The 26,952-nt window shown below is 50.6% G+C and overlaps 2 protein-coding genes across 2 annotated transcripts in view; both read left to right on the top strand.

Moving 5' to 3' along the window:
* Positions 1-26,952, top strand: part of TFR2 (transferrin receptor 2) — a 156,374-nt gene that overhangs the window by 43,070 nt on the left and 86,352 nt on the right. The window lies entirely within an intron of this gene.
* The window catches only part of ACTL6B (actin like 6B), a 39,848-nt gene that overhangs the window by 2,239 nt on the left and 10,657 nt on the right, over positions 1-26,952 (top strand). The window contains exons 2-12 of the mRNA XM_075206166.1: positions 3,460-3,536; positions 5,334-5,496; positions 10,175-10,275; positions 13,597-13,694; positions 13,784-13,878; positions 13,953-14,059; positions 14,552-14,641; positions 17,017-17,078; positions 17,832-17,946; positions 18,348-18,425; positions 21,977-22,072. Coding sequence (XP_075062267.1) covers positions 3,460-3,536; positions 5,334-5,496; positions 10,175-10,275; positions 13,597-13,694; positions 13,784-13,878; positions 13,953-14,059; positions 14,552-14,641; positions 17,017-17,078; positions 17,832-17,946; positions 18,348-18,425; positions 21,977-22,072 — 1,082 coding nt within the window. The remainder of the gene's footprint in view (positions 1-3,459; positions 3,537-5,333; positions 5,497-10,174; positions 10,276-13,596; positions 13,695-13,783; positions 13,879-13,952; positions 14,060-14,551; positions 14,642-17,016; positions 17,079-17,831; positions 17,947-18,347; positions 18,426-21,976; positions 22,073-26,952) is intronic.

The raw sequence follows: 26,952 nt of genomic DNA, 5'->3' as shown, positions 1-26,952 counted from the left end.
CCTTCTACCTGTCCTCACTGCATCGACTACACTACACCTTCTACCTGTCCCTCTGCACCTTCTACCTGTCTCCAATACACCTTCTACCTGTCCTCACTACACTTTCCACCTGTCCTCACTGCATCTACTACACTACACCTTCTACCTGTCCTCACTACACCTTCTACCTGTCCTCACTACACCTTCTACCTGTCCTCACTACACTTTCTACCTGTCCTCACTGCATCTACTACACTACACCTTCTACCTGTCCTCACAGCATCTTCTACACTACACCTTCTACCTGTCCTCACTACACCTTCTACCTGTCCTCACTACACCTTCTACCTGTCCTCACTACACCTTCTACCTGTCCTCACTACACCTTCTACCTGTCCTCACTACACCTTCTACCTGTCCTCACTACACCTTCTACCTGTCCCCATTACACCTTCTACCTGTCCCCACTACATTTTATATCTGTCCCTACACCTTCTACCTGTCCCCACTACATTTTATATCTGTCCCTACACCTTCTACCTGTCCCCACTACATTTTATACCTGTCCCCACTACACCTTCTACCTGTCCCCACTACATCTTATACCTGTCCCCACTACACCTTCTACCTGTCCCCACTACATCTTATACCTGTCCCCACTACACCTTCTACCTGTCCCCACTACACCTTCTACCTGTCCCCACTACATCTTATACCTGTCTCCACTACATCTTATACCTGTCCCCACTACACCTTCTACCTGTCCCCACTACATCTTATACCTGTCCCCACTACACCTTCTACCTGTCCCCACTACACCTTCTACCTGTCCCCACTACATCTTCTACCTGTCCCCACTACATCTTATACCTGTCCCCACTACATCTTATACCTGTCCCCACTACACCTTCTACCTGTCCCCACTACACCTTCTACCTGTCCCCACTACACCTTCTACCTGTCCCCACTACACCTTCTACCTGTCCCCACTACACCTTCTACCTGTCCCCACTACACCTTCTACCTGTCCCCACTACACCTTATACCTGTCCCCCCTACACCTTATTTCTGTCCTCACTACACCTTATCTCTGTCCTCACTACACCTTATCTCTGTCCTCACTACACCTTATCTCTGTCCTCACTACATCTTCTACCTGTTCCCACTGCACCTTATACCTGTCCCCACTACATCTTATACTTGCCCCCTCTGCACCTTATACCTGTCCTCTCTGCACCTTATGCCTATCCCCACTACACCTTATACCTGTCCCCCCTATACCTTATCTCTGTCCTCACTACACCTTATCTCTGTCCTCACTACACCTTATCTCTGTCCTCACTACACCTTATCTCTGTCCTCACTACACCTTATCTCTGTCCTCACTACATCTTCTACCTGTTCCCACTGCACCTTATACCTGTCCCCACTACATCTTATACTTGCCCCCTCTGCACCTTATACCTGTCCTCTCTGCACCTTATGCCTATCCCCACTACACCTTATACCTGTCCCCCCTATACCTTATCTCTGTCCTCACTACACCTTATCTCTGTCCTCACTACATCTTCTACCTGTCCTCTCTGCACCTTCTACCTGTCCCCACTACACCTTCTACCTGTCCCCACTGCATCTTCTACCTGTCTTCACTGCATCTTCTACCTGTCCTCTCTGCACCTTCTACCTGTCCCCACTACACCTTCTACCTGTCCCCACTACACCTTCTACCAGTCCCCACTGCATCTTATACCTGTCCCCACTACACCTTATACCTGTCCTCTCTGCACCTTATACCTGTCCCCACTACACCTTATACCTGTCCCCACTACACCTTATACCTGTCCCCACTACACCTTATACCTGTCCCCACTACACCTTATACCTGTCCCCACTACACCTTATACCTGTCCCCACTACACCTTATACCTGTCCCCACTACATCTTATACTTGTCCTTTCTGTACCTTATACCTGTCCCACTACATCTTATACCTGTCTTCACTGCACCTTATACCTGTCTTCACTGCACCTTATACCTGTCTTCGCTGCACCTTATACCTGTCTTCGCTGCACCTTATACCTGTCTTCGCTGCACCTTCTACCTGTCTTCACTGCACCTTCTACCTGTCTTCACTGCACCTTCTACCTGTCTTCACTGCACCTTCTACCTGTCTTCACTGCACCTTCTACCTGTCTTCACTGCACCTTCTACCTGTCTTCACTGCACCTTCTACCTGTCTTCACTGCACCTTCTACCTGTCTTCACTGCACCTTCTACCTGTCTTCACTGCACCTTCTACCTGTCTTCACTGCACCTTCTACCTGTCTTCACTGCACCTTCTACCTGTCTTCACTGCACCTTCTACCTGTCTTCACTGCACCTTCTACCTGTCTTCACTGCACCTTCTACCTGTCTTCACTGCACCTTCTACCTGTCTTCACTGCACCTTCTACCTGTCTTCACTGCACCTTCTACCTGTCCCCACTGCACCTTCTACCTGTCCCCACTGCACCTTATACCTGTCCCCACTACATCTTATACCTGTCCCCACTACACCTTCTACCTGTCCCCAGCTGATTTGTTATTTGGTTATGCCTTATGCTGTGTTGCTATTCATTTATACTCATCTTATACCTGTCATCACTACATCTTATACCTGTCCTTACTACACCTCATCCATCTCCCTATACTCACACTTATATGATTTTCAATTTTCTATATATTTGTTATGATTGTATGTCTAAATTCTATGGGTGCCTTATACCTGTCTTCACTGCACCTTCTACCTGTCTTCACTGCACCTTCTACTTGTCTTCACTGCACCTTCTACCTGTCTTCACTGCACCTTCTACCTGTCTTCACTGCACCTTCTACCTGTCTTCACTGCACCTTCTACCTGTCTTCACTGCACCTTCTACCTGTCTTCACTGCACCTTCTACCTGTCTTCACTGCACCTTCTGCCTGTCTTCACTGCACCTTCTGCCTGTCTTCACTGCACCTTCTGCCTGTCTTCACTGCACCTTCTGCCTGTCTTCACTGCACCTTCTACCTGTCTTCACTGCACCTTCTACCTGTCTTCACTGCACCTTCTACCTGTCTTCACTGCACCTTCTACCTGTCCCCACTGCACCTTCTACCTGTCCCCACTGCACCTTCTACCTGTCCCCACTGCACCTTCTACCTGTCCCCGCTGCACCTTATACCTGTCCCCACTACACCTTCTACCTGTCCCCAGCTGATTTGTTATTTGGTTATGCCTTATGCTGTGTTGCTATTCATTTATACTCATCTTATACCTGTCATCACTACATCTTATACCTGTCCTTACTACACCTCATCCATCTCCCTATACTCACACTTATATGATTTTCAATTTTCTATCTATTTGTTATGATTGTATGTCTAAATTCTATGGGTGCCTCTCCTCACAATATCACATCTAACTCCCTCTCTCTCTCTCTCTCTCTCTCTTTTCCTAGATGAGGTTGGGGCTCTTGTATTTGATATTGGATCATATTCAGTCCGTGCTGGTTATGCTGGTGAAGATTGTCCCAAGGTATCTTCTCCTCTAATTCATATTTCACCCTAAGCTCTGCGTCCATCTCTCGCATCCTTCTTCCTACTACTATTTTTTCCCTTCTTTATAGATGTCCTTTTTACCTGCATTTCTCTGTCCTTCCCACTATCTCTGTCTCTCATGCAATAAAGTAATTTATATGCAGTGCATGACAGTACACGCAAATGCTCCTAAATATCCACCTCATGTGTAGGAAGAAACAAGCTCACATGCCGTCCTCTATCATGTATGTCCACTATCATGTATGTGTCTACCATCATATACCTGTGCACCGTCATGTATGTGTTCTCCATCATCTACCTGTGCTCCATCATGTAGACTTCCATCATCTTCTACCTGTGCTCCGTCATGTATGTGTCCACCATCGTCTACCTGTGCTCCATCATGTATGTGTCCACCGTCGTCTACCTGTGCTCCATCATCTATGTGTCCAGCATCGTCTACCTGTGCTCCATCATGTATGTGTCCACCATCGTCTACCTGTGCTCCATCATGTATGTGTCCACCATCGTCTACCTGTGCTCCATCATGTATGTGTCCACCATCGTCTACCTGTGCTCCATCATGTATGTGTCCACCATCGTCTACCTGTGCTCCATCATGTATGTGTCCACCATCGTCTACCTGTGCTCCATCATGTATGTGTCCACCATCGTCTATCTGTACTCCATCATGTATGTGTCCACCATCGTCTACCTGTGCTCCATCATGTATGTGTCCACCATTGTCTACCTGTGCTCCATTATGTATGTGTCCACCATCGTCTACCTGTGCTCCATCATGTAGACATCCATTATATTGTACCTGTACTCCATCATGTAGACTTCCATCGGCTTCTACCTGTGCTCCATCATGTAGACTTCCATCGTCTTCTACCTGTGCTCCATTATGTAGACATCCATCGTCTTTTACCTGTGCTCCATCATGTAGACATCAATCGCCTTCTACCTGTGCTCCATCCTGTAGACATCCATCGCCTTCTAACTGTGCTCCATCCTGTAGACATCCATCGCCTTCTACCTGTGCTCCATCATGTAGACATCCATCGTCTTCTACCTGTGCTCCATCATGTTGACATCCATAGTCTTCTACCTGTGCTCCATCATGTAGACATCCATCGTCTTCAACCAGTGCTCCATCATGTAGACATCCATCGCCTTCTACCTGTGCTACATCCTGTAGACATCCATCGCCTTCTACCTGTCCTCCATCCTGTAGACATCCATCGCCTTCTACCTGTCCTCCATCCTGTAGACATCCATCGCCTTCTACCTGTCCTCCATCCTGTAGACATCCATCGTCTTCTACCTGTGCTCCATCCTGTAGACATCCATCGTCTTCTACCTGTGCTCCATCCTGTAGACATCCATCGTCTTCTACCTGTGCTCCATCCTGTAGACATCCATCGTCTTCTACCTGTGCTCCATCATGTAGACATCCATCGTCTACTACCTGTGCTCCATCATGTAGACATCCATCGCCTTCTACCTGTGCTCCATCCTGTAGACATCCATCGCCTTCTACCTGTGCTCCATCCTGTAGACATCCATCGCCTTCTACCTGTGCTCCATCCTGTAGACATCCATCGTCTACTACCTGTGCTCCATCATGTAGACATCCATCGCCTTCTACCTGTGCTCCATCCTGTAGACATCCATCGTCTTCTACCTGTGCTCCATCCTGTAGACATCCATCGTCTTCTACCTGTGCTCCATCATTTATCTATTCCTCCTTTTTTTCCTGTTGTCTGATTTGACGTTTTTCCCCCTCCATCAGGCTGATTTCCCAACCACCCTCAGCGTCTTTTCTCCCGATGATTCTCTCTCCTCCGACCTGGAAAAAGACCGCAAGCTAAGTCGAGTGTATTATATAGACACAACCTGCCTACACGTACCGCGACCACTTACCGAGGTCACCTCCCCTCTGAAGAAAAGCATGAGTGAGACTGATGTGCCAACTCTCAGCCAAGCTGTGTCTGTTGTATACCAGCTTTCTGCCTACCATATGCCATCCTGTGCTTTCCAGCTGTGCTGCTACCATTACCCATAATCCTCCATGGTCATGGGTGAGAGCATCTGCTGAGTGTAGTGTGTGAGAACTATTCATGTCATAGTGACCCTGAAATATGAGGACCTTCAAATATCCAGTATAAGTGGAAGGCTCTGCTCACTCTCCACGCCCTAATTCACTCCAATCACCCCATTTTGTCACCAAACCACAGCCACTTTCTGGTGACGCCCCACTCATTTCCCTGCAACCACACCCCTTTAACTATTTGTATCTGGATCATCCAACTAAAGTTGTGACAATTGGGAGGTATAAAGATAGACTCAACCCTCTACCCAGCCCCCCTATTATGAATGACCAATAGTGTGAGGCACATGGAATTCCATGTGCCTCAGTAGTCATTTTATTAATTACACCTTTCTAGTACTGGGTAGGACCCCCTTTGCCCCTAGAACATCCTGAATTCTTTGTGGCATGGATCCATCAAGGTGATGGACACATTCCTTTGAGATTCTGGTCCATGGTGACATGATCACATCACACAATTGCTGCAGATATGTCACCTCTCGTTCCACCAAATGCCAAAGATGCTCTATTAGATTGGGACCTGGTGGCTGTGGAGGCCCATGGAGTACACTGACCTCATTGTCATGTGCGTGGAACCAGCTTGAGATGACGTGTGCTATGTGGCATGGCGCGTTATCCTGCTGGAAGCAGTCATTGGAAGATGGGTATCATGTGGCCATAAAGGGACGCACATGGTCAGCAACATTAGACTGCGGCATTTAAACAATACTTAGTATGTATTAAGGGGCCTGATGTGTGCCATTACACCACCTCCACCAGCCTGTAATGTTAACAAAAGGCAGGGTGGATCCACGGATTCATGTTGTTTATGCCAAATTCTGACCCTACCATCTGCATGTGGCAGAAGAAATCGAGATTCGTCAGAACAGGCAACATTTTTCCAACAACCGTCCTGTTTTGGTGAGCCTGTGCCAGCTGCAGCCTTAGCTTCCTGTTCTTATCCGACTTCAAGGTCCGACATGCTCTGGATTCAGATATGTTCTTTTGCATATCACTGTTGTAACGCATGGTTAGTTGAATTACTGTCGCTTTCCTGTCTGCTTGAACCAGTCCAGTCATTTCCCTCTGACCTCTCCCATTAACAAGGTGTGTTTGACCACAGAACTGACGCTCACTGGATTATTTTGTGTTGTTCTCTATCTTCTGTAAACTCTAGATACTGTTGTGCATGAAAATCCCAGGAGAACAGCAGTTTCTGAGATATTCGAACCACCTGGTCTGGCACCAACAATCCTTCCACGGTCAAAGACGCTTAGATCCTATTTTTCCCCCATTCTGTTTTTTAGGTCTGAACAACAACTAAACCTCTTGACCATGACCGCTTGCTCTTATGCATCAATTTGCAGCCTCATCATTGATTAGATATTTTCATGCACGAGCAGCTGTAGCTAGTGGCCGCTGAGTGTATATTGTGGGAAACAGCTAGTTTAATCCAGTGATTTGTAGAACACAATCTTCTTTCAGGTTAAATATACTACATGGTCATTTACAGTCCGATGAGCGTGATTGCTGGAGACCTCGATGAGTATTCTCACTATCAATAGGCTCCTGTGTTATCCTCAGTAACGTCACAGTCACCCCACAAAGGGTTAAACTGTGTTATATGACAATACCTAGACACACACCAGAAGCTTTACATCAACAGGCTGCAGGCTATACTGCCACCCAAAGGTCATTGTAGGTAACTGCAATCACGTTTATCAATGAACTGAAATAATGTAGAATCACGGACAGCATTGTCATAGGAGGGATTCCAAGCTTGCCCCTCCCCAAATTATTTATATATTCTCTAAAATAACATACTAGATACGTTATATATAACAATCCTAGATACATTATGCTCTTGAAAAGCCTTCAAGTTAAAAATGAATTGTGCTGCACGTGTGATAAATCTCCATATGATGTGTACACATGACCGGCTCTGAACACGGATACATACATCTATCTAAAGGAAGCTGTGGAATCATTGGAGCAATGTTCACACTGAATGTTTCATGGACACCATATTGTTTCTACACTTTGTGGACTCACTACTTAAACGCTAGAGCTTGCAGTTAGTCATATGCTGTACACCGAGGCAGATGGCAGACATCTGTGACATCCGCAACATCTATAGACTTATGTAGCATGTGATGTGTCATATAACATAGGCATTCCTTCCTGCCTGCTTATTACCACTGATTGTATCCTCAGATTATTAGTTCTTTATCTTGGTTGCTCCAGGTCCTATAAATCTCACCAGTTTCTGGCCCTTCTGTACCAGTCTGCCGGGATAGACAGGACTGGGGCCATTGACGTGGCCTCTCTTCACCACACAGGAACGACGGGCGGTGCGGGTCGTAGCATGTGTTGTAGAACTGGTTTAGCAAATAGTCCATATAGTTTATAATACCCCGGCCAGGAGGTGCCTAGGAGTATTAAGTATAGATGAGTGGTCTGGTAGGACAAGTTCTCTGTAGGAGCGCACACTTGGAGTGCGCCATGTATGTCTGACAGGAGGCTAATGACTTCCCCATTTTAAATATGGAATGACCACTTTGAACATTGCTGCTGGATACATGAGCGAAAACTCAATTGTAAACAAACCCAGGGGTTGAAAAACAGACTTATAGTCACTGATTATTGAAACCTATAAACACACCAGAATAAACAACATATTAATGAGATTCGGCATTAGTCGAGGTGCACACTGACCCAACGTGTCCTAAATTAATGAAATTCTGCCACCAGAAATATCTCGGGGCCTCTTACAACTTGCTCAGCTGGGCATCATCTTCCCCCACACCTCAATCTGATCATTGCAATACGGTTCTCACTAGTGGCAACGAACATTATACATAGAAGACCTTAATCTGTGGCTAGTGTTTAAGCAATCTACTTATTTAGTGGCTAGTGTACGGCAGGACCTTCAGCCTGGTGGTTAGTGTACGGCAGGACCTTCAACCTGGTGGTTAGTGTACGGCATGACCTTCAACCTGGTGGTTAGTGTACGGCATGACCTTCAACCTGGTGGTTAGTGTACGGCATGACCTTCAACCTGGTGGTTAGTGTACGCATGACCTTCAACCTGGTGGTTAGTGTACGGCAGGACCTTCAACCTGGTGGTTAGTGTACGGCAGGACCTTCAACCTGGTGGTTAGTGTACGGCATGACCTTCAACCTGGTGGTTAGTGTACGGCATGACCTTCAACCTGGTGGTTAGTGTACGGCATGACCTTCAACCTGGTGGTTAGTGTACGGCAGGACTTTCAACCTGGTGGTTAGTGTACGGCAGGACCTTCAACCTGGTGGTTAGTGTACGGCATGACCTTCAACCTGGTGGTTAGTGTACGGCATGACCTTCAACCTGGTGGTTAGTGTACGGCATGACCTTCAACCTGGTGGTTAGTGTACGGCAGGACCTTCAACCTGGTGGTTAGTGTACGGCAGGACCTTCAACCTGGTGGTTAGTGTACGGCAGGACCCTCAGCCTGGTGGCTAGTGTACGGCAGGACCCTCAGCCTGGTGGCTAGTGTACGGCAGGACCCTCAGCCTGGTGGTTAGTGTACGGCAGGACCCTCAACCTGGTGGCTAGTGTACGGCAGGACCCTCAGCCTGGTGGCTAGTGTACGGCAGGACCCTCAGCCTGGTGGCTAGTGTACGGCAGGACCCTCAGCCTGGTGGCTAGTGTACGGCAGGACCCTCAGCCTGGTGGCTAGTGTACGGCAGGACCCTCAGCCTGGTGGCTAGTGTACGGCAGGACCCTCAGCCTGGTGGCTAGTGTACGGCAGGACCCTCAGCCTGGTGGCTAGTGTACGGCAGACCCTCAGCCTGGTGGCTAGTGTACGGCAGGACCCTCAGCCTGGTGACTAGTGTACGGCAGGACCTTCAGCCTGGTGACTAGTGTAGGGTACGGCAGGACCTTCAGCCTGGTGGCTAGTGTATGGCAGGACCCTCAGTCTGGTGACTAGTATAGGGTACGGCAGGACCTCTAATGTGGTGGCTAGTGTATGGCAGGACCCTCAGCCTGGTGGCTAGTGTGTGGGGGGATCTCCAGTCTGGTGGTTGCTGTCAATATAACCATGCAAGAGATCAGTTTTTCCTCCAGCATTTTACATGTCGACTTCCAGTCACTCAAATCCACATGAGTCCCTGTGTGTGTAATAGGCGCAGTCAAATGTGAAGAAGAGCGTAGGTGGCAGAAATGAATCTGCGCTGCGTCTTATGACACTGACCTCCAGATTATCCCTTCTCCGCCCTGTGCCGCCATCACAGAACACTTACCACGGCTGAGTCCACAGGGCGCCCATGAGGCCGTCCTGTTACTTTGTTCTCCTAGAGCCCCCACTGGCCTCTGCCAATCATTATCTCTGCTCCAGAAGCTGCAGATCCCCCCTCTCTATTTCTGGCCTGTTGTACCAAGGAGGGGTAGTGCTGTGCGTCTCTCTGTACCTCACTTTACATGAACCCCCATATTACTCCCCCCACCCACCCATTGTCATCCCAGCTCTTCTCACCGGTGTCCGTCCTTTGTGTCTTTACAGTTGAAGATTGGGATTCATTCCAAGCGATACTGGACCACACGTTCAACAAACACCTAAAGTCAGACCCAGCCTTACACCCCGTTCTCATGTCGGAGGCACCAGTGAGTATAGCGCCCTTCTGTCTGTGTCACCCTGCAGGGGGAGGGACAGACTCATAGCTCCCTTCTGTCTGTGTCACTATGTCACCCTGCAGGGGGAGGGACAGACTCATAGCTCCTTTCTATCTGTATCACTATGTCACCCTGCAGGGGGAGGGACAGACTCATAGCTCCCATCTGTCTGTATCACTATGTCACCCTGCAGGGGGAGGGACAGACTCATAGCTCCCTTCTGTCTGTGTCACTGTGTCACCCTGCAGGGGGAGGGACAGACTCATAGCTCCCTTCTGTCTGTATCACTGTGTCACCCTGCAGGGGGAGGGACAGACTCATAGCTCCCATCTGTCTGTATCACTATGTCACCCTGCAGGGGGAGGGACAGACTCATAGCTCCCTTCTGTCTGTGTCACTGTGTCACCCTGCAGGGGGAGGGACAGACTCATAGCTCCCTTCTGTCTGTGTCACTGTGTCACCCTGCAGGGGGAGGGACAGACTCATAGCTCCCTTCTGTCTGTATCACTGTGTCACCCTGCAGGAGGAGGGACAGACTCATAGCTCCCTTCTGCCTGTATCGCTATGTCACCCTGCAGGGGGAGGGATAGACTCATAGCTCCCTTCTGTCTGTATCACTGTGTCACCCTGCAGGGGGAGGGATAGACTCATAGCTCCCTTCTGTCTGTATCACTGTGTCACCCTGCAGGGGGAGGGATAGACTCATAGCTCCCTTCTGTCTGTGTCACCCTGCAGGGGGAGGGACAAACTCATAGCTCCCTTCTGTCTGTGTCACCCTGCAGGGGGAGGGGCAGACTCATAGCTCCCTTCTGTCTGTGTCACCCTGCAGGGGGAGGGATAGACTCATAGCTCCCTTCTGTCTGTGTCACCCTGCAGGGGGAGGGACAAACTCATAGCTCCCTTCTGTCTGTGTCACCCTGCAGGGGGAGGGGCAGACTCATAGCTCCCTTCTGTCTGTGTCACCCTGCAGGGGGAGGGTCAGACTCATAGCTCCCTTCTGTCTGTGTCACTGTAGCACCCTGCAGGGGGAGGAATAGACTCATAGCTCCCTTCTGTCTGTGTCACTGTGTCACCCTGCAGGAGGAGGGACAGACTCATAGCTCCCTTCTGTCTGTATCACTGTGTCACCCTGCAGGGGGAGGGACAGGCTCATAGCTCCCTTCTGTCTGTATCACTGTGTCACCCTGCAGGGGGAGGGACAGGCTCATAGCTCCCTTCTGTCTGTATCACTGTGTTACCCTGCAGGGGGAGGGACAGACTCATAGCTCCCTTCTATCTGTGTCACCCTGCAGGGGGAGGGACAGACTCATAGCTCCCTTCTGTCTGTGTCACTGTGTCACCCTGCAGGGGGAGGGACAGACTCATAGCTCCCTTCTGTCTGTGTCACTGTGTCACCCTGCAGGGGGAGGGACAGACTCATAGCTCCCTTCTGTCTGTATCACTGTGTCACCCTGCAGGGGGAGGGACAGGCTCATAGCTCCCTTCTGTCTGTATCACTGTGTCACCCTGCAGGGGGAGGGAAAGACTCATAGCTCCCTCCTGTCTGTGTCACTGTGTCACCCTGCAGGGGGAGGGACAGGCTCATAGCTCCCTTCTGTCTGTATCACTGTGTCACCCTGCAGGGGGAGGGACAGACTCATAGCTCCCTTCTGTCTGTATCACTGTGTCACCCTGCAGGGGGAGGGACAGACTCATAGCTCCCTTCTGTCTGTGTCACCCTGCAGGGGGAGGGACAGACTCATAGCTCCCTTCTGTCTGTATCACTGTGTCACCCTGCAGGGGGAGGGACAGACTCATAGCTCCCTTCTGTCTGTATCACTGTGTCACCCTGCAGGGGGAGGGACAGACTCATAGCTCCCTTCTATCTGTGTCACTGTGTCACCCTGCAGGGGGAGGGACAGACTCATAGCTCCCTTCTGTCTGTGTCACTGTGTCACCCTGCAGGGGGAGGGACAGACTCATAGCTCCCTTCTATCTGTGTCACTGTATCACTCTGCAGGGGGAGGGACAGACTCATAGCTCCCTTCTGTCTGTATCACTGTGTCACCCTGCAGGAGGAGGGGCAGACTCATAGCTCCCTTCTGTCTGTATCACTGTGTCACCCTACAGGGGGAGGGACAGACTCATAGCTCCCTTCTGTCTGTGTCACCCTGCAGGGGGAGGGACAGACTCATAGCTCCCTTCTGTCTGTGTCACTGTGTCACCCTGCAGGGGGAGGGACAGACTCATAGCTCCCTTCTATCTGTGTCACTGTATCACTCTGCAGGGGGAGGGACAGACTCATAGCTCCCTTCTGTCTGTATCACTGTGTCACCCTGCAGGAGGAGGGGCAGACTCATAGCTCCCTTCTGTCTGTATCACTGTGTCACCCTACAGGGGGAGGGACAGACTCATAGCTCCCTTCTGTCTGTGTCACCCTGCAGGGGGAGGGACAGACTCATAGCTCCCTTCTGTCTGTGTCACTGTGTCACCCTGCAGGGGGAGGGACAGACTCATAGCTCCCTTCTGTCTGTGTCACTGTGTCACCCTGCAGGGGGAGGGACAGACTCATAGCTCCCTTCTGTCTGTGTCACTGTGTCACCCTGCAGGGGGAGGGACAGACTCATAGCTCCCTTCTATCTGTGTCACTGTATCACTCTGCAGGGGGAGGGACAGACTCATAGCTCCCTTCTGTCTGTATCACTGTGTCACCCTGCAGGAGGAGGGGCAGACTCATAGCTCCCTTCTGTCTGTATCACTGTGTCACCCTACAGGGGGAGGGACAGACTCATAGCTCCCTTCTGTCTGTGTCACCCTGCAGGGGGAGGGACAGACTCATAGCTCCCTTCTGTCTGTATCACTGTGTCACCCTGCAGGGGGAGGGACAGACTCATAGCTCCCTTCTGTCTGTGTCACTGTGTCACCCTGCAGGGGGAGGGACAGACTCATAGCTCCCTTCTGTCTGTATCACTGTGTCACCCTGCAGGGGGAGGGACAGACTCATAGCTCCCTTCTGTCTGTGTCACTGTGTCACCCTGCAGGGGGAGGGACAGACTCATAGCTCCCTTCTATCTGTGTCACCCTGCAGGGGGAGGGACAGACTCATAGCTCCCTTCTGTCTGTATCACTGTGTCACCCTGCAGGGGGAGGGACAGACTCATAGCTCCCTTCTGTCTGTGTCACTGTGTCACCCTGCAGGGGGAGGGACAGACTCATAGCTCCCTTCTGTCTGTGTCACTGTGTCACCCTGCAGGGGTAGGGACAGACTCATAGCTCCCTTCTGTCTGTGTCACCCTGCAGGGGGCGGGTCTTATTTATCTTCATGTCTTTCAGTGGAACGCCAGAGCAAAGCGGGAAAAGTTGACAGAACTGATGTTTGAACATTACAATATCCCGGCGTTCTTCCTGTGTAAGACGGCCGTGCTCACCGCGTATCCTTCTGGGTTGTGTAGGGGAGGGTGTGCTGGGCTGGATGGGGTCAGGGTGTACAGTTAATTCCTTAACCCCTCGTTCTCTGTAGTTTTGCTAATGGTCGTTCTACAGGTTTAGTATTGGACAGCGGGGCCACTCACACAACCGCCCTCCCAGTGCATGATGGGTACGTTCTTCAGCAAGGTAAGTGACCTCCCGGATGTTTAACCCTGCGCTGACCTCTGACCTCCCTGTAATATCTTCTGTGTGTGTCGTAGGGATCGTGAAGTCCCCCCTGGCTGGAGACTTCATCACTATGCAGTGCCGGGAGTTATTCCAAGAGATGGGAGTGGAGATTGTTCCCCCCTATATGATTGCATCAAAGGTAACCAGCAGCAGGTGTAGTGTCAGCATCTGGCCACTAGAGGCACTCTGCCACTGGAGTATATACACATAGTAATGGCTTGTCAATCTTATACTATATATAGAAAGCAGATGTGTTATAGTCACACTTATGATACAGATGTGTCTGAGATAACAATATTAATTGCACTCATCTGACTAATGTGTCTTCCCGTAAATACAGTAGACTGCTCCCCCCTCCCATGTAGATTGCCCCCTACCTTTATAGATTGCCCCCTACCTTTATAGATTGCCCCCTACCTTTATAGATTGCCCCCTACCTTTATAGATTATAGTGATCATGAATCACTAGTTATATAGATATTATAATGCCGGGTAGTTTATACATAATTACCCAGAATCACTACCCACCATAGTGATGTCTATATAATTACCCGGCATACATATATAACTGACTGTAAGTTGTGTGTTGTGTTCCGGGGGGGTCGTTACACCTTCTCTCTCTTCTCCCCAGGAGCCGGTGCGTGAAGGGTCACCCCCAAACTGGAGAAGAAAAGATAAACTGCCCACAGTCACCAAATCCTGGCAGAATTACATGAGTAATGTGAGTATGTGCTGGTCTGTGTGCACTGGTTGTACTGGTCTGTGTGTACTGGTTGTACTGGTCTGTGTGTACTGGTTGTACTGGTCTGTGTGTACTGGTTGTACTGGTTTGTGTGTACTGGTTGTACTGGTCTGTGTGTACTGGTTGTATTGGTTTGTGTGTATTGGTTGCGTGGGTTTGTGTGCTCTAGTTGTATTGGTTTGTGTGTATTGGTTGTGCAACTTGTACAAACAATATTCAGATAACGCAGTGCCATCTAAACACAAGCTTGGAGAGGACAGAAGGGCACAGGTGGGGGTGGGGTGTGAATGCTTAAATTAGAGACCCTAAGTCGTCTCCCAATAAACACACAGCTGGTTACTGATAGCAGAGAGCTGTGCTGGATCCTTCTTCTATACCTGTTCATTAACGGGACATCCAGCATAATGTGATCTATAGATCCCATCCCCCTTCCCCCGCATTCCTCTCGACAGATGGCCATTGATCCTTTAAGTTTCCATCAACAGTTCCCCATGAAAGGAAAACCAGAAAATATCCATCCTCTTTTTTGGAAACCTTGTGGAATTGAGTAACGTGAGTCCTGTTCTCCATATCCGCTCCAGGCAATCTCAGGGCCAGTAGATTGAGAACGTGAGATCCAGGGTCCTCCTGTCCAATTGTTTCCAGACTTAATCTCTGAGCTTTCTGGCTCCAGATATCTCGTTGGGAAATAGTCTGGGGGTTACTAGGGATGGAAACTGTACACCCACAAAGTGTAGAGTAGAAAGAGGTTACTAAAATGTAGCAAACAATGTCCCCCGTAAAAACAAGACTGGAATTATCCTTTGCAATTCTCATTTCCATCCGGGTAGGGGACATTCACATAGACAGGACTCAGGCTGCTCTTCCATAATTCAAGAAATCGGGTAAATCTTTGTGTTGAGAGGTTCCGTCACAAGACACGTGTGGATCACAGCTCAACCTCTTACCATAATCGCCATAGCCAAGTCCCACTTCTACAGCCTGGATACTAGGGAAAACATCTAAGAGAATGAAACCATCATCCCCATTCCTTGTCCACAAAACTTCACTCATATCATGATTTATCTGGGAACCAGGGACTTCTGAATGACAGGATATCGGTCAAAGATTCCACCTCCCAACCCCAAGGGACACTATAGCTGGGATATTGTGTGTGTAGGCAAACACCCTTAGGGTAATCTGGAGGGCTGACGATCCCTCATTTAACCTCCTTATCAGCGGATGGTTTGGAGATGCACATAACAGAAGGCTCAAGGGGCAGGCCTCAGGCCAGTCTGAGGACTTGGGCCTCCCGACCATTGATCAGGAGAATACAAATTTAATGTCAATGAATTGCCCCAAGAGACCATATCTTCCCAGGACAGTCCAGAGATACTCGTGTTTATATCCATATCAATTGCTGTGGAAGAAATCCATGGGAGACCAACAAATCTGCACCATTTCAGGACCTTCTGGATGCTCCTGGAGACAACACAAAGAAATATGGCTTTCACATTCATTCATGAAATTCTCCTCTGGACCTTCTGTTTCTTCCCCAGGACATGAGGAATTTCAGGACAGACATCTCCAGGACAGAAGAGGTTCTTTGTCGGCTATTTGATATTTCCTTATCCATGACGGGCCACACTTTAGTCTTTGCGGTAGACAGGGCGATGCTGGAGGTCTTTCTCCCCACTAGCCAGCTAGACCCGGACAACCTGCGGCTCTCCAACTATTGTGAAACCACACGCCCCAGTATGTTTTACGGATAGCTGGCAGGGTACACTTGAACTTGTGGTACCACAACACCTGGAGAGCTACAGATTGTCCAGGCTTGACATAAGTGCTCAGTCTTTTGGGTACCTCAACCCCTCATTGCTTGGGAGTAGGTTAGGAAGTGGCTCAGGAGCTCTCCCCCCAGCAGGCTCTGGGTCTGGTCTTGGACTTCTGATGGACATAGACGGAAGCACTCTCACACAGCAGAAAGACATCTGATAGCACATGAATCTGTGCTGGCCCTAGGCATGTGCCTAGTTTGCCTACAGAGAACGTTCCCCCCGGTAAGTGACTCTACGACAGAGTCTACGGTCAGCCTGGATTAGCGGTGACGGTGCCAGTTACATTTGATGGACTGGTGTCTATTTTCAGCATGTAGCTCAGGGGACATGTGACTGCGCGGCATCCGAGTGACAGACTGTATCTGTTAGGTCTACTATGCTGATTATTGTGCGCAGTGGGAGGGATTTGGAAGCACATATAGATGGTCGGCGTATTGTCACTTATGTTCTTGTATGGAGCTTAGGAACTGATCTTATATAGAGGCTGCCCTATAGGATAATGTCATGTGTGTGATAACTTCTTGCGATTTCTCCCAGGAGGTGATTCAGGATTTCCAGGCCTCCGTCTTACAAGTGTCCGACTCTCCGTATGACGAACAGTAAGAAAATCTCCCATCTGACACGCATGCCCCATAAAAGCGTATAACGCCAATAACGCACAGTGTTATGACGTAACCAGTACAACACCCAGACAGTCCATGTCATAAACATTATGGGCCTGATTCAAATCGGGATGCAACGTGTACCCAAGTTACGTTTTAAAATAGACCACAGAACTTGAGTGTAAATCTGACTGTATTCAAATCGAAGAGGAATATGTGCTTCAATTAGAATCTGGTTATAAGTGCACCTAAATGTTACTTGCTGTATGTAGGCAGACAGAATCATAGACTCCCTCCGTAGACTGTGCCCTCCCTCCGTAGACTGTGCCCTCCCTCCGTAGACTGCTCCGTCACTCCACTGTCCATCCCTTCCCTCCGTCGACTGCTCCCTCCCTCTGTAGACTGCTCCCTCCCTTCCATAGTCCCTCCCTTCCCTCCCCCTTACTGCCCTGCAGGTGTTAGTGTTGTTTGCGTTCAGACATGAATTATATGTAATTATATTCACTGCGTAAGGTCCGTTTCTGAGCCTGTGCAGAGCGATTTCACACAGGTTATGTCACACATGGATGTACGTCTGATCATGAATCAGGCCCTGTATGTTTACTTACGTGTTAGCATGACATGACGTGTATCCCAGACATGTTATACCCACTGGATGTGTTTTACCACCCCTGATATATTACACCCCCTACATATTGTAATCCCCAGGTAAGTACACACTAACGGTAGGTTGATATCTTGTGTCTGTAGAGTGGCTGCTCAGATGCCAACTGTCCACTACGAGATGCCCAACGGGTACAACACGGACTACGGTGCGGAGCGGCTGCGTATCCCAGAGGGACTCTTTGACCCGTCCAATGTAAAGGTGACGTCTCTGCTTCCTCCGTTCTCCGCAATATGAGTTACCCCTAAATCCCTCCCGGACCCCAAGTGTATGAGTGATATATTGTGTGTTATTGTACATTTATAGTAACGTCCCTGTACAAGAGTACAGACTGAATCCTGCTGTATACAGGGTCTTGTGTGACATGTGACAGTTATTAGTCCTCCACTTATCACGTTAGCAGGCTGGAAAGACGCTGAAATGTCAGTGATTTAAAATTGCCAACGTGTGCTAACAATTAAATGCACGCAACCACAAATGGGAAGATTTCTAGTAAACAATATGGCGGCCTGCCTTTTGGCAGAAATCTTTTAGTGTTCAATCTATTGTACCCTGTGACACTGACCTGTAGGGACACTATATAAACACGCTCTGTCTTCTAGGGTCTGTCTGGTAATACGATGCTGGGCGTTGGACACGTTGTTACCAGCAGTATTGGAATGTGTGACATAGACATCCCGGCCAGTAAGTATCTATAATACCGACCTGGTTACATCAAAATAACTGACATGCTATGCTTTATGTTTAAGCTTTTTGTCCATTGTTAGCACCCTCTAGGCCAATGTCTGAAGCAGGAGTTCGGGCATCACCAACAGTCCATGTTTTCCAGGTCCCATGTCAGGAGCACGCGTGTATTAATCAGTGACTGATTCATTCTGACAGCTCAACGTGATCTACTATTAATTGTGCAGGGAGATCTGGTGTTAGCGGCCCACAAGGCACCGGTTGTGTGGGGATGTGTCTGCTGCTGTTGGTGATGAAGGCATTGGGGGGGGGGGGTCTGCATTGTACAGAGGACATGGGGGCTACATTGTACACGGATCATTAACTGGTCATGGTATAACATGATGGTCGTTTGCTAAGTGTAATATGTTTGTCATTTTATTTGTGGGACCATCCTGATCTTAGCAGCTGGGGAACTTCCTTATTATCTATAGGTATATTCCTTGAGAGTGATGTTACTGATATATCAGTGAGTTGCAGAAGGCTTAAGCAGACCTTTAAGATGGAATATTTTAGTGCCCACTAGGGGGCGCCTGCAGCTGGTCTTATAATTTATCAGATCTGGAAAACTGAATATTATTTTACATATCCGACACTTTGTAAGAAGATTTTATTATTATTATTATTATTGTAGATTTGTAAGGAGTCACAGTACTCTGCAGCGCCGTATAGTAGGGAAAACAGGACATACATAAAACAAGGACATATAAGACAGACATGAAAACAAAGTGTATGAAGGACCCTGCACATTACAGAGCTTACATTCTAAAGGGAAGAGGGCACAGCTGAGACCAGAGGAGCGAGTGTGGCTGAGAGTGGAGATTGGGATAGTTGTGAGAGTGCATTAGTGTGCATAGTGTTATCGGGGATAAGGTCACCTCTAAGATAGAGATGGGTTTTTAAAGAGTGTCTAAAGATTTGAAGGCTGTGGGAATGTTTTATTGAGCGTGGTAGGGAATTCCATAAGTGGGGAGCAGCACGGGAGAAGTCTTGTAGGCGGGAGTGAGAGGTGGTTACCAGAGACGAGACAAGGTGCAGGTGCCGGCGGGAGGGAGGGTATTTTGATATGAGATTTGAGCTGTATGCAGGGGTGGTGTTATAGAGGTAAGGGTGAGTCATTTGAATTTGATTCTGGAGGACACAGGGAGCCAGTTTAGGGATCTGCAAATTGGTGGAACGATGAGAGAGGAAGATCAGTCTTGCAGCAGCATTTAGGATGGAGTGAAGTGTGGATATATGGGTGTCAGGAACGCCAGATAGCAGGAGGTTGCAGTAGTCAAGACGGGAGATGATGAGAGAATGGATAAGAGTTTTGGTAGCATGTTGAGTAAGAAATGGGCATATTCTGGCAATGTTGTTAAGGTGGAGTTGACAGGACTGGGAGATATTGTACTAACATTGCATTTCAGTGCACAATTTACACTAAAGCACACGTATGAATGTGCAGTTCTGTGGCGCCATGTGCCTGCTTTTGCGCAAATGATTCCTCGAAGAAGCGTATGGCAATACAGGCCAGGATGGGGGTGTCTGAGGGGTGCACCTACGGCAGGAGTTTGGCAGGTTGAGTGGTCTAGGACTTGTCTTGTATATACCGGGATATTTAAATGGTATGAAGGACGGGGAGAGAACATTTAGGGGGAGTGTGATTTGAGTTGCGGGAGGGCACACAGTTATTAATTTTTTTTCCATGATCTCTGGGGGGATTGAGGCTCATCCTACGCTAACGCTTTCCAGACCATCACTGGAATAAGAAGCTTCTAAACATACAAAAATGCACATGTACTAGAGACCGTCCCCCCAGTCTCAGGATCAATGTAAACAGACTGACGGAACACAAAAAGCACTACCTGGCTTGAGCTCTGCCTCCACTTCCGAGTGAGGGCACGGGGAGCGCACAGGCACCGTTACACCTTTAATGCGTACGCGCCAGGAATTGCTGGCAGGAATTCACACCTCTTCCTTCATGCTGTATACAATAGACCCTTGCCCACCCAGACCCTCATATATACTCTACTGCACACCTGCAATTAGTCCTGATTTTTGTGGGATGGTTCCAAAAGTGTAGTCATCAGCCTCCTCCGCCTTCAGTGGAGGTAATTTATGAAACACAAGACGGATGTTCTGCAGTAGGCCCAGCATGACTCAAGATTTCTGCTGAGCAATTTAATAACAAGCTTCACACACATGTAATAAAGCATGACTCCCCAACATGTAGACATGCCAAATCAGGACAAAATAAACCCTGCCTTCCTGATCTGCCCAAACCCAGGGGCGCACGCAGGGGGGGTTTCTGGTTCTCCAGAAACCCCTCCCCTCCGCGATCGATCATGCGCCAATGCATGTCTTTAAACATGCAATCCATTTTGCCTAGACAGCACCCGCCGCGGACTGCTTGTTTGACAGCGCCGCGGCTGCTGTACAATTCACCCTCTCCGAAATGGAGCTGCTGCGCATGCGCGGCCCACAGCAGCTCCTCCCTCCCATATCTCCCAGCAATACCTCACTGGCTGTGTTCCCTGGTGAACCAGGTGAGCGTTTATATGGCTATCTTAAATAATCTGAAAATAGCTTTCTAGTTTCATATACTGGCCACAAGCAAACTTGTATAGTGTTTTAATTCATAGACCAAAGACTCCATTTCTGGAGAGCTGTGTGATATATATATATATATAAATATTGTATTATAGGATTAATAAAGTAGACGATCTTCTACTTTATTAATCCTATAATACAATATTTATAATATATATATATATATATCTAGTCACACAGCTCTCCAGAAATGGAGTCTTTGGTCTATGAATTAAAACACTATACAAGTTTGCTTGTGTGCAGTATCTGGCTTCACCCAGTAACCCAATAACTATATATATATATATATATGTGTGTATGTATGTGTATATATATTATTATATAGATTTTTTTTGTGTGTAAATGTTGTAAAATTATAGCCACGCCCCCACACATGCTAGTCACGCCCACTGGAGATGTTGCGTTGAAAACCCCCCTCCTCAGATCCTGCGTTTGCCCCTGAAACCCCGCCCTGATCTGCTCCCAAAACTTGAGGCAAAACTACACTCAAATCTCAAAACACAGACCATAATTCCTCCAGACACTTTTCCTATCTACATAGCTACAACTTCTCTCACAAGCTCCTTTTCCTTTAGATTGTCCTTTAGATCCATCAGCTCCATTTAGATCCACTAGCTCTTGTGACCATGGTCCTAACAGCAGATGATCTGTGAGTCTGAGGATCAGCACCAGAGAGTAGGTGGGCATGGGAGATATATGTAATACAGGAGCTGCTCAGTAAGTGGTGATATCAGATGGTTGGAGGTAGGTCAGCGGCTTGTTCCAGGTGTGATGACCCAGTTACGTCACAAGGTCTTCTGGTAAGGTCCATGATCAGCCTCAGGGCTCGTTCTAGTCTTAGGGGCACTAAACAGGCTGGATGACTGGTGTATACGGAGGGAGAGAGAACATGGGATTATTATCTATCTCATTACAGGGTCTATATGGCAGTGTCATTGTCACAGGAGGTAACACTCTGCTCCAGGGGTTTAACGACAGACTGAATCGCGAGCTCTCTCAGAAGACTCCACCGGTGAGACACCAATCATTTATCCTGTATAAATTACCAGAAACAGCAATCTCAGACAGAAAAAGGGAGACTCCCTACACATTCTCCTCGCTCCTCCACCTCTCTCTGCTTTCTCCTCCCCTCTCTCCTCCACTACTCTCTGCGTTCTCCTCCACTACTCTCTGCGTTCTCCTCCACTACTCTCTGCGTTCTCCTCCTCTCTATGCGTTCTCATCCTCCTCTCTCTGCGTTCTCCTCCTCCTCTCTCTGCGTTCTCCTCCTCCTCTCTCTGCGTTCTCCTCCTCCTCTCTCTGCGTTCTCCTCCACCTCTTTCCTCCTCTCTCTGCGTTCTCCTCCACCTCTCTCCTCCTCTCTCTGCATTTCCTCCCCTCTCCTCCACTGCTCTCTACGTTCTCCTCCTCTCTCCAACTCTCTCCTGCAACTCTCCTGCAACTCTCTCCTCCTCCTCCTCCTCTCTCCGCGTTCTCCTCCACCTCTCTCCTCCTCTCTCTGCGTTCTCCTCCTCTCTCCGCGTTCTCCTCCTCTCTCTGCGTTTTCCTCCTCTCTCCGCGTTCTCCTCCTCTCTCCGCGTTCTCCTCCTCCTCTCTCCGCGTTCTCCTCCTCTCTCCGCGTTCTCCTCCTCTCTCCGCGTTCTCCTCCTCTCTCCGCGTTCCTCTCCTCTCTCCGCGTTCTCCTCCTCTCTCCGCGTTCTCCTCCTCTCTCGCGTTCTCCTCCTCTCTCCGCGTTCTCCTCCTCTCTCCGCGTTCTCCTCCTCTCTCTGCGTTCTCCTCCTCTCTCTGCGTTCTCCTCCTCTCTCCGCGTTCCTCCTCCTCTCTCCGCGTTCTCCTCCTCTCTCCGCGTTCTCCTCCTCTCTCCGCGTTCTCCTCCTCTCTCCTCCTCTCTCCGCGTTCTCCTCCTCTCTCCGCGTTCTCCTCCTCTCACCGCGTTCTCCTCCTCTCTCCGCGTTCTCCTCCTCTCTCCTCCTCTCTAAGCGTTCTCCACCTCTCTCCTCCACCTCTCTCCTCCTCTCTCTGCATTCTCCTCCTCTCTCCTCCTCTCTCTGCGTTCTCCTCCTCTCTCCGCGTTCTCCTCCTCTCTCCGCGTTCTCCTCCTCCTCTCTCCGCGTTCTCCTCCTCTCTCCGCGTTCTCCTCCTCTCTCCGCGTTCTCCTCCTCTCTCTGCGTTCTCCTCCTCTCTCCGCGTTCTCCTCCTCTCTCCGCGTTCTCCTCCTCTCTCCGCGTTCTCCTCCTCTCTCCGCGTTCTCCTCCTCTCTCCGCGTTCTCCTCCTCTCTCCGCGTTCTCCTCCTCTCTCCGCGTTCTCCTCCTCTCTCCGCGTTCTCCTCCTCTCTCCGCGTTCTCCTCCTCTCTCCTCCTCTCACCGCGTTCTCCTCCTCTCTCCGCGTTCTCCTCCTCTCTCCTCCTCTCTAAGCGTTCTCCACCTCTCTCCTCCACCTCTCTCCTCCTCTCTCTGCATTCTCCTCCTCTCTCTGCGTTCTCCTCCTCTCTCTGCGTTCTCCTCCTCTCTCCTCCACCTCTCTCCTCCTCTCTCTGCGTTCTCCTCCTCTCTCCGCGTTCTCCTCCTCTCTCCGCGTTCTCCTCCTCTCTCCGCGTTCTCCTCCTCTCTCCGCGTTCTCCTCCTCTCTCCGCGTTCTCCTCCTCTCTCTGCGTTCTCCTCCTCTCTCCGCGTTCTCCTCCTCTCTCCGCGTTCTCCTCCTCTCTCCCGCGTTCTCCTCCTCTCTCCGCGTTCTCCTCCTCTCTCCGCGTTCTCCTCCTCTCTCCGCGTTCTCCTCCTCTCTCCGCGTTCTCCTCCTCTCTCTGCGTTCTCCTCCTCTCTCTGCGTTCTCCTCCTCTCTCCGCGTTCTCCTCCTCTCTCCGCGTTCTCCTCCTCTCTCCGCGTTCTCCTCCTCTCTCCGCGTTCTCCTCCTCTCTCCTCCTCTCTCCGCGTTCTCCTCCTCTCACCGCGTTCTCCTCCTCTCTCCGCGTTCTCCTCCTCTCTCCTCCTCTCTAAGCGTTCTCCACCTCTCTCCTCCACCTCTCTCCTCCTCTCTCTGCATTCTCCTCCTCTCTCCTCCTCTCTCTGCGTTCTCCTCCTCTCTCTGCGTTCTCCTCCTCTCTCTGCGTTCTCCTCTCTCTGCGTTCTCCTCCTCTCTCGGCATTCTCCTCCTCTCTCCTCCTCTCTCGGCGTTCTCCTCCTCTCTCCTCCTCTCTCTGCGTTCTCCTCCTCTCTCTGCGTTCTCCTCCTCTCTCTGCGTTCTCCTCCTCTCTCTGCGTTCTCCTCCTCTCTCCTCCACCTCTCTCCTCCTCTCTCTGCGTTCTCCTCCTCTCTCCGCGTTCTCCTCCTCTCTCCGCGTTCTCCTCCTCTCTCCGCGTTCTCCTCCTCTCTCCGCGTTCTCCTCCTCTCTCCGCGTTCTCCTCCTCTCTCTGCGTTCTCCTCCTCTCTCTGCGTTCTCCTCCTCTCTCCGCGTTCTCCTCCTCTCTCCGCGTTCTCCTCCTCTCTCCGCGTTCTCCTCCTCTCTCCGCGTTCTCCTCCTCTCTCCGCGTTCTCCTCCTCTCTCCGCGTTCTCCTCCTCTCTCCTCCTCTCACCGCGTTCTCCTCCTCTCTCCGCGTTCTCCTCCTCTCTCCTCCTCTCTAAGCGTTCTCCACCTCTCTCCTCCACCTCTCTCCTCCTCTCTCTGCATTCTCCTCCTCTCTCCTCCTCTCTCTGCGTTCTCCTCCTCTCTCTGCGTTCTCCTCCTCTCTCTGCGTTCTCCTCCTCTCTCTGCGTTCTCCTCCTCTCTCTCCTCTCTCTGCGTTCTCCTCCTCTCTCTGCGTTCTCCTCCTCTCTCCTCCTCTCTCTGCGTTCTCCTCCTCTCTCTGCATTCTCCTCCTCTCTCCTCTCTCTGCGTTCTCCTCCTCTCTCTGCGTTCTCCTCCTCTCTCTGCGTTCTCCTCCTCTCTCCTCCACCTCTCTCCTCCTCTCTCTGCGTTCTCCTCCTCTCACCGCGTTCTCCTCCTCTCTCCGCGTTCTCCTCCTCTCTCCTCCTCTCTAAGCGTTCTCCACCTCTCTCCTCCACCTCTCTCCTCCTCTCTCTGCATTCTCCTCCTCTCTCCTCCTCTCTCTGCGTTCTCCTCCTCTCTCTGCGTTCTCCTCCTCTCTCTGCGTTCTCCTCCTCTCTCCTCCTCTCTCTGCGTTCTCCTCCTCTCTCTGCATTCTCCTCCTCTCTCCTCCTCTCTCTGCGTTCTCCTCCTCTCTGCGTTCTCCTCCTCTCTCCTCCACCTCTCTCCTCCTCTCTCTGCGTTCTCCTCCTCTCTCTGCGTTCTCCTCCTCTCTCTGCGTTCTCCTCCTCTCTCCTCCACTGCTCTCTGCGTTCTCCGCCACTGCTCTCTGCGTTCTCCGCCACTGCTCTCTGCGTCTCCGCCACTGCTCTCTGCGTTCTCCGCCACTGCTCTCTGCGTTCTCCGCCACTGCTCTCTGCGTTCTCCTCCTCTCTCCTCCTCCTCCTCTCTCCTCCACTTCTCCTCCTCCTCTCTCTGCGTTCTCCTCCTCTCTCTGCGTTCTCCTCCTCTCTCTGCGTTCTCCTCCTCTCTCTGCGTTCTCCTCCTCTCTCTGCGTTCTCCTCCTCTCTCCTCCTCTCTCTGCGTTCTCCTCCTCTCTCCTCCTCCTCCTCTCTCTGCGTTCTCCTCCTCTCTCCTCCTCCTCCTCTCTCTGCGTTCTCCTCCTCTCTCCTCCTCCTCCTCTCTCTGCGTTCTCCTCCTCTCTCCTCCTCCTCCTCTCTAAGTGTTCTCCTCCTCTCTCCTCCTCCTCTCTCTGCGTTCTCCTCCTCTCTCCTGCTCCTCTCTAGCGTTCTCCTCCTCTCTCCTCCTCCTCCTCTCTCTGCGTTCTCCTCCTCTCTCCTCCTCCTCCTCTCTCTCTGCGTTCTCCTCCTCTCTCCTCCTCCTCCTCTCTCTGCGTTCTCCTCCTCTCTCCTCCTCCTCCTCCTCTCTCTCTGCGTTCTCCTCCTCTCTCCTCCTCCTCCTCCTCTCTCTGCGTTCTCCTCCTCTCTCCTCCTCTCCTCTCTCTGCGTTCTCCTCCTCTCCTCTCCTCCTCCCTCCTCCTCTGCGTTCTCCTCTCTCTCCTCCTCCTCCTCCTCCTCTCTCTGCGTTCTCCTCCTCTCTCCTCCTCCTCCTCCTCCTCTCTCTGCGTTCTCCTCTCTCTCCTCCTCCTCCTCCTCCTCTCTCTGCGTTCTCCTCTCTCTCCTCCTCTCTCTCTGCGTTCTCCTCCTCTCTCCTCCTCCTCCTCCTCCTCTCTCTGCGTTCTCCTCCTCTCTCCTCCTCCTCCTCCTCTCTCTGCGTTCTCCTCCTCTCTCATCCTCCTCCTCCTCCTCTCTCTGCGTTCTCCTCCTCTCTCCTCCTCCTCCTCCTCCTCCTCCTCTCTCTGCGTTCTCCTCCTCTCTCCTCCTCCTCCTCCTCCTCTCTCTGCGTTCTCCTCCTCTCTCCTCCTCCTCCTCCTCCTCCTCCTCTCTGCGTTCTCCTCCTCTCTCCTCCTCCTCCTCCTCCTCTCTCTGCGTTCTCCTCCTCTCTCCTCCTCCTCCTCCTCCTCCTCTCTCTTTGTTCTCCTCCTCTCTCCTCCTCCTCCTCCTCCTCCTCCTCCTCCTCTCTCTGCGTTCTCCTCTCTCCTCCTCCTCCTCCTCCTCTCTCTGCGTTCTCCTCCTCTCTCCTCCTCCTCCTCCTCCTCCTCTCTCTTTGTCTCCTCCTCTCTCCTCCTCCTCCTCCTCCTCCTCCTCCTCCTCTCTTCTGCGTTCTCCTCCTCCCTCCTCCTCCTCCTCCTCTCTCTGCGTTCTCCTCCTCTCTCCTCCTCCTCCTCCTCTCTCTGCGTTCTCCTCCTCTCTCCTCCTCCTCCTTCTCTCTCTGCGTTCTCCTCCTCTCGTCCTCCTCCTCCCTTCTCTA

This window comes from Mixophyes fleayi, chromosome 4 (assembly GCF_038048845.1).
Source record: "Mixophyes fleayi isolate aMixFle1 chromosome 4, aMixFle1.hap1, whole genome shotgun sequence".
NCBI lineage: Eukaryota > Metazoa > Chordata > Amphibia > Anura > Limnodynastidae > Mixophyes > Mixophyes fleayi.
This window is presented reverse-complemented; position numbering and strand designations above follow the sequence as displayed.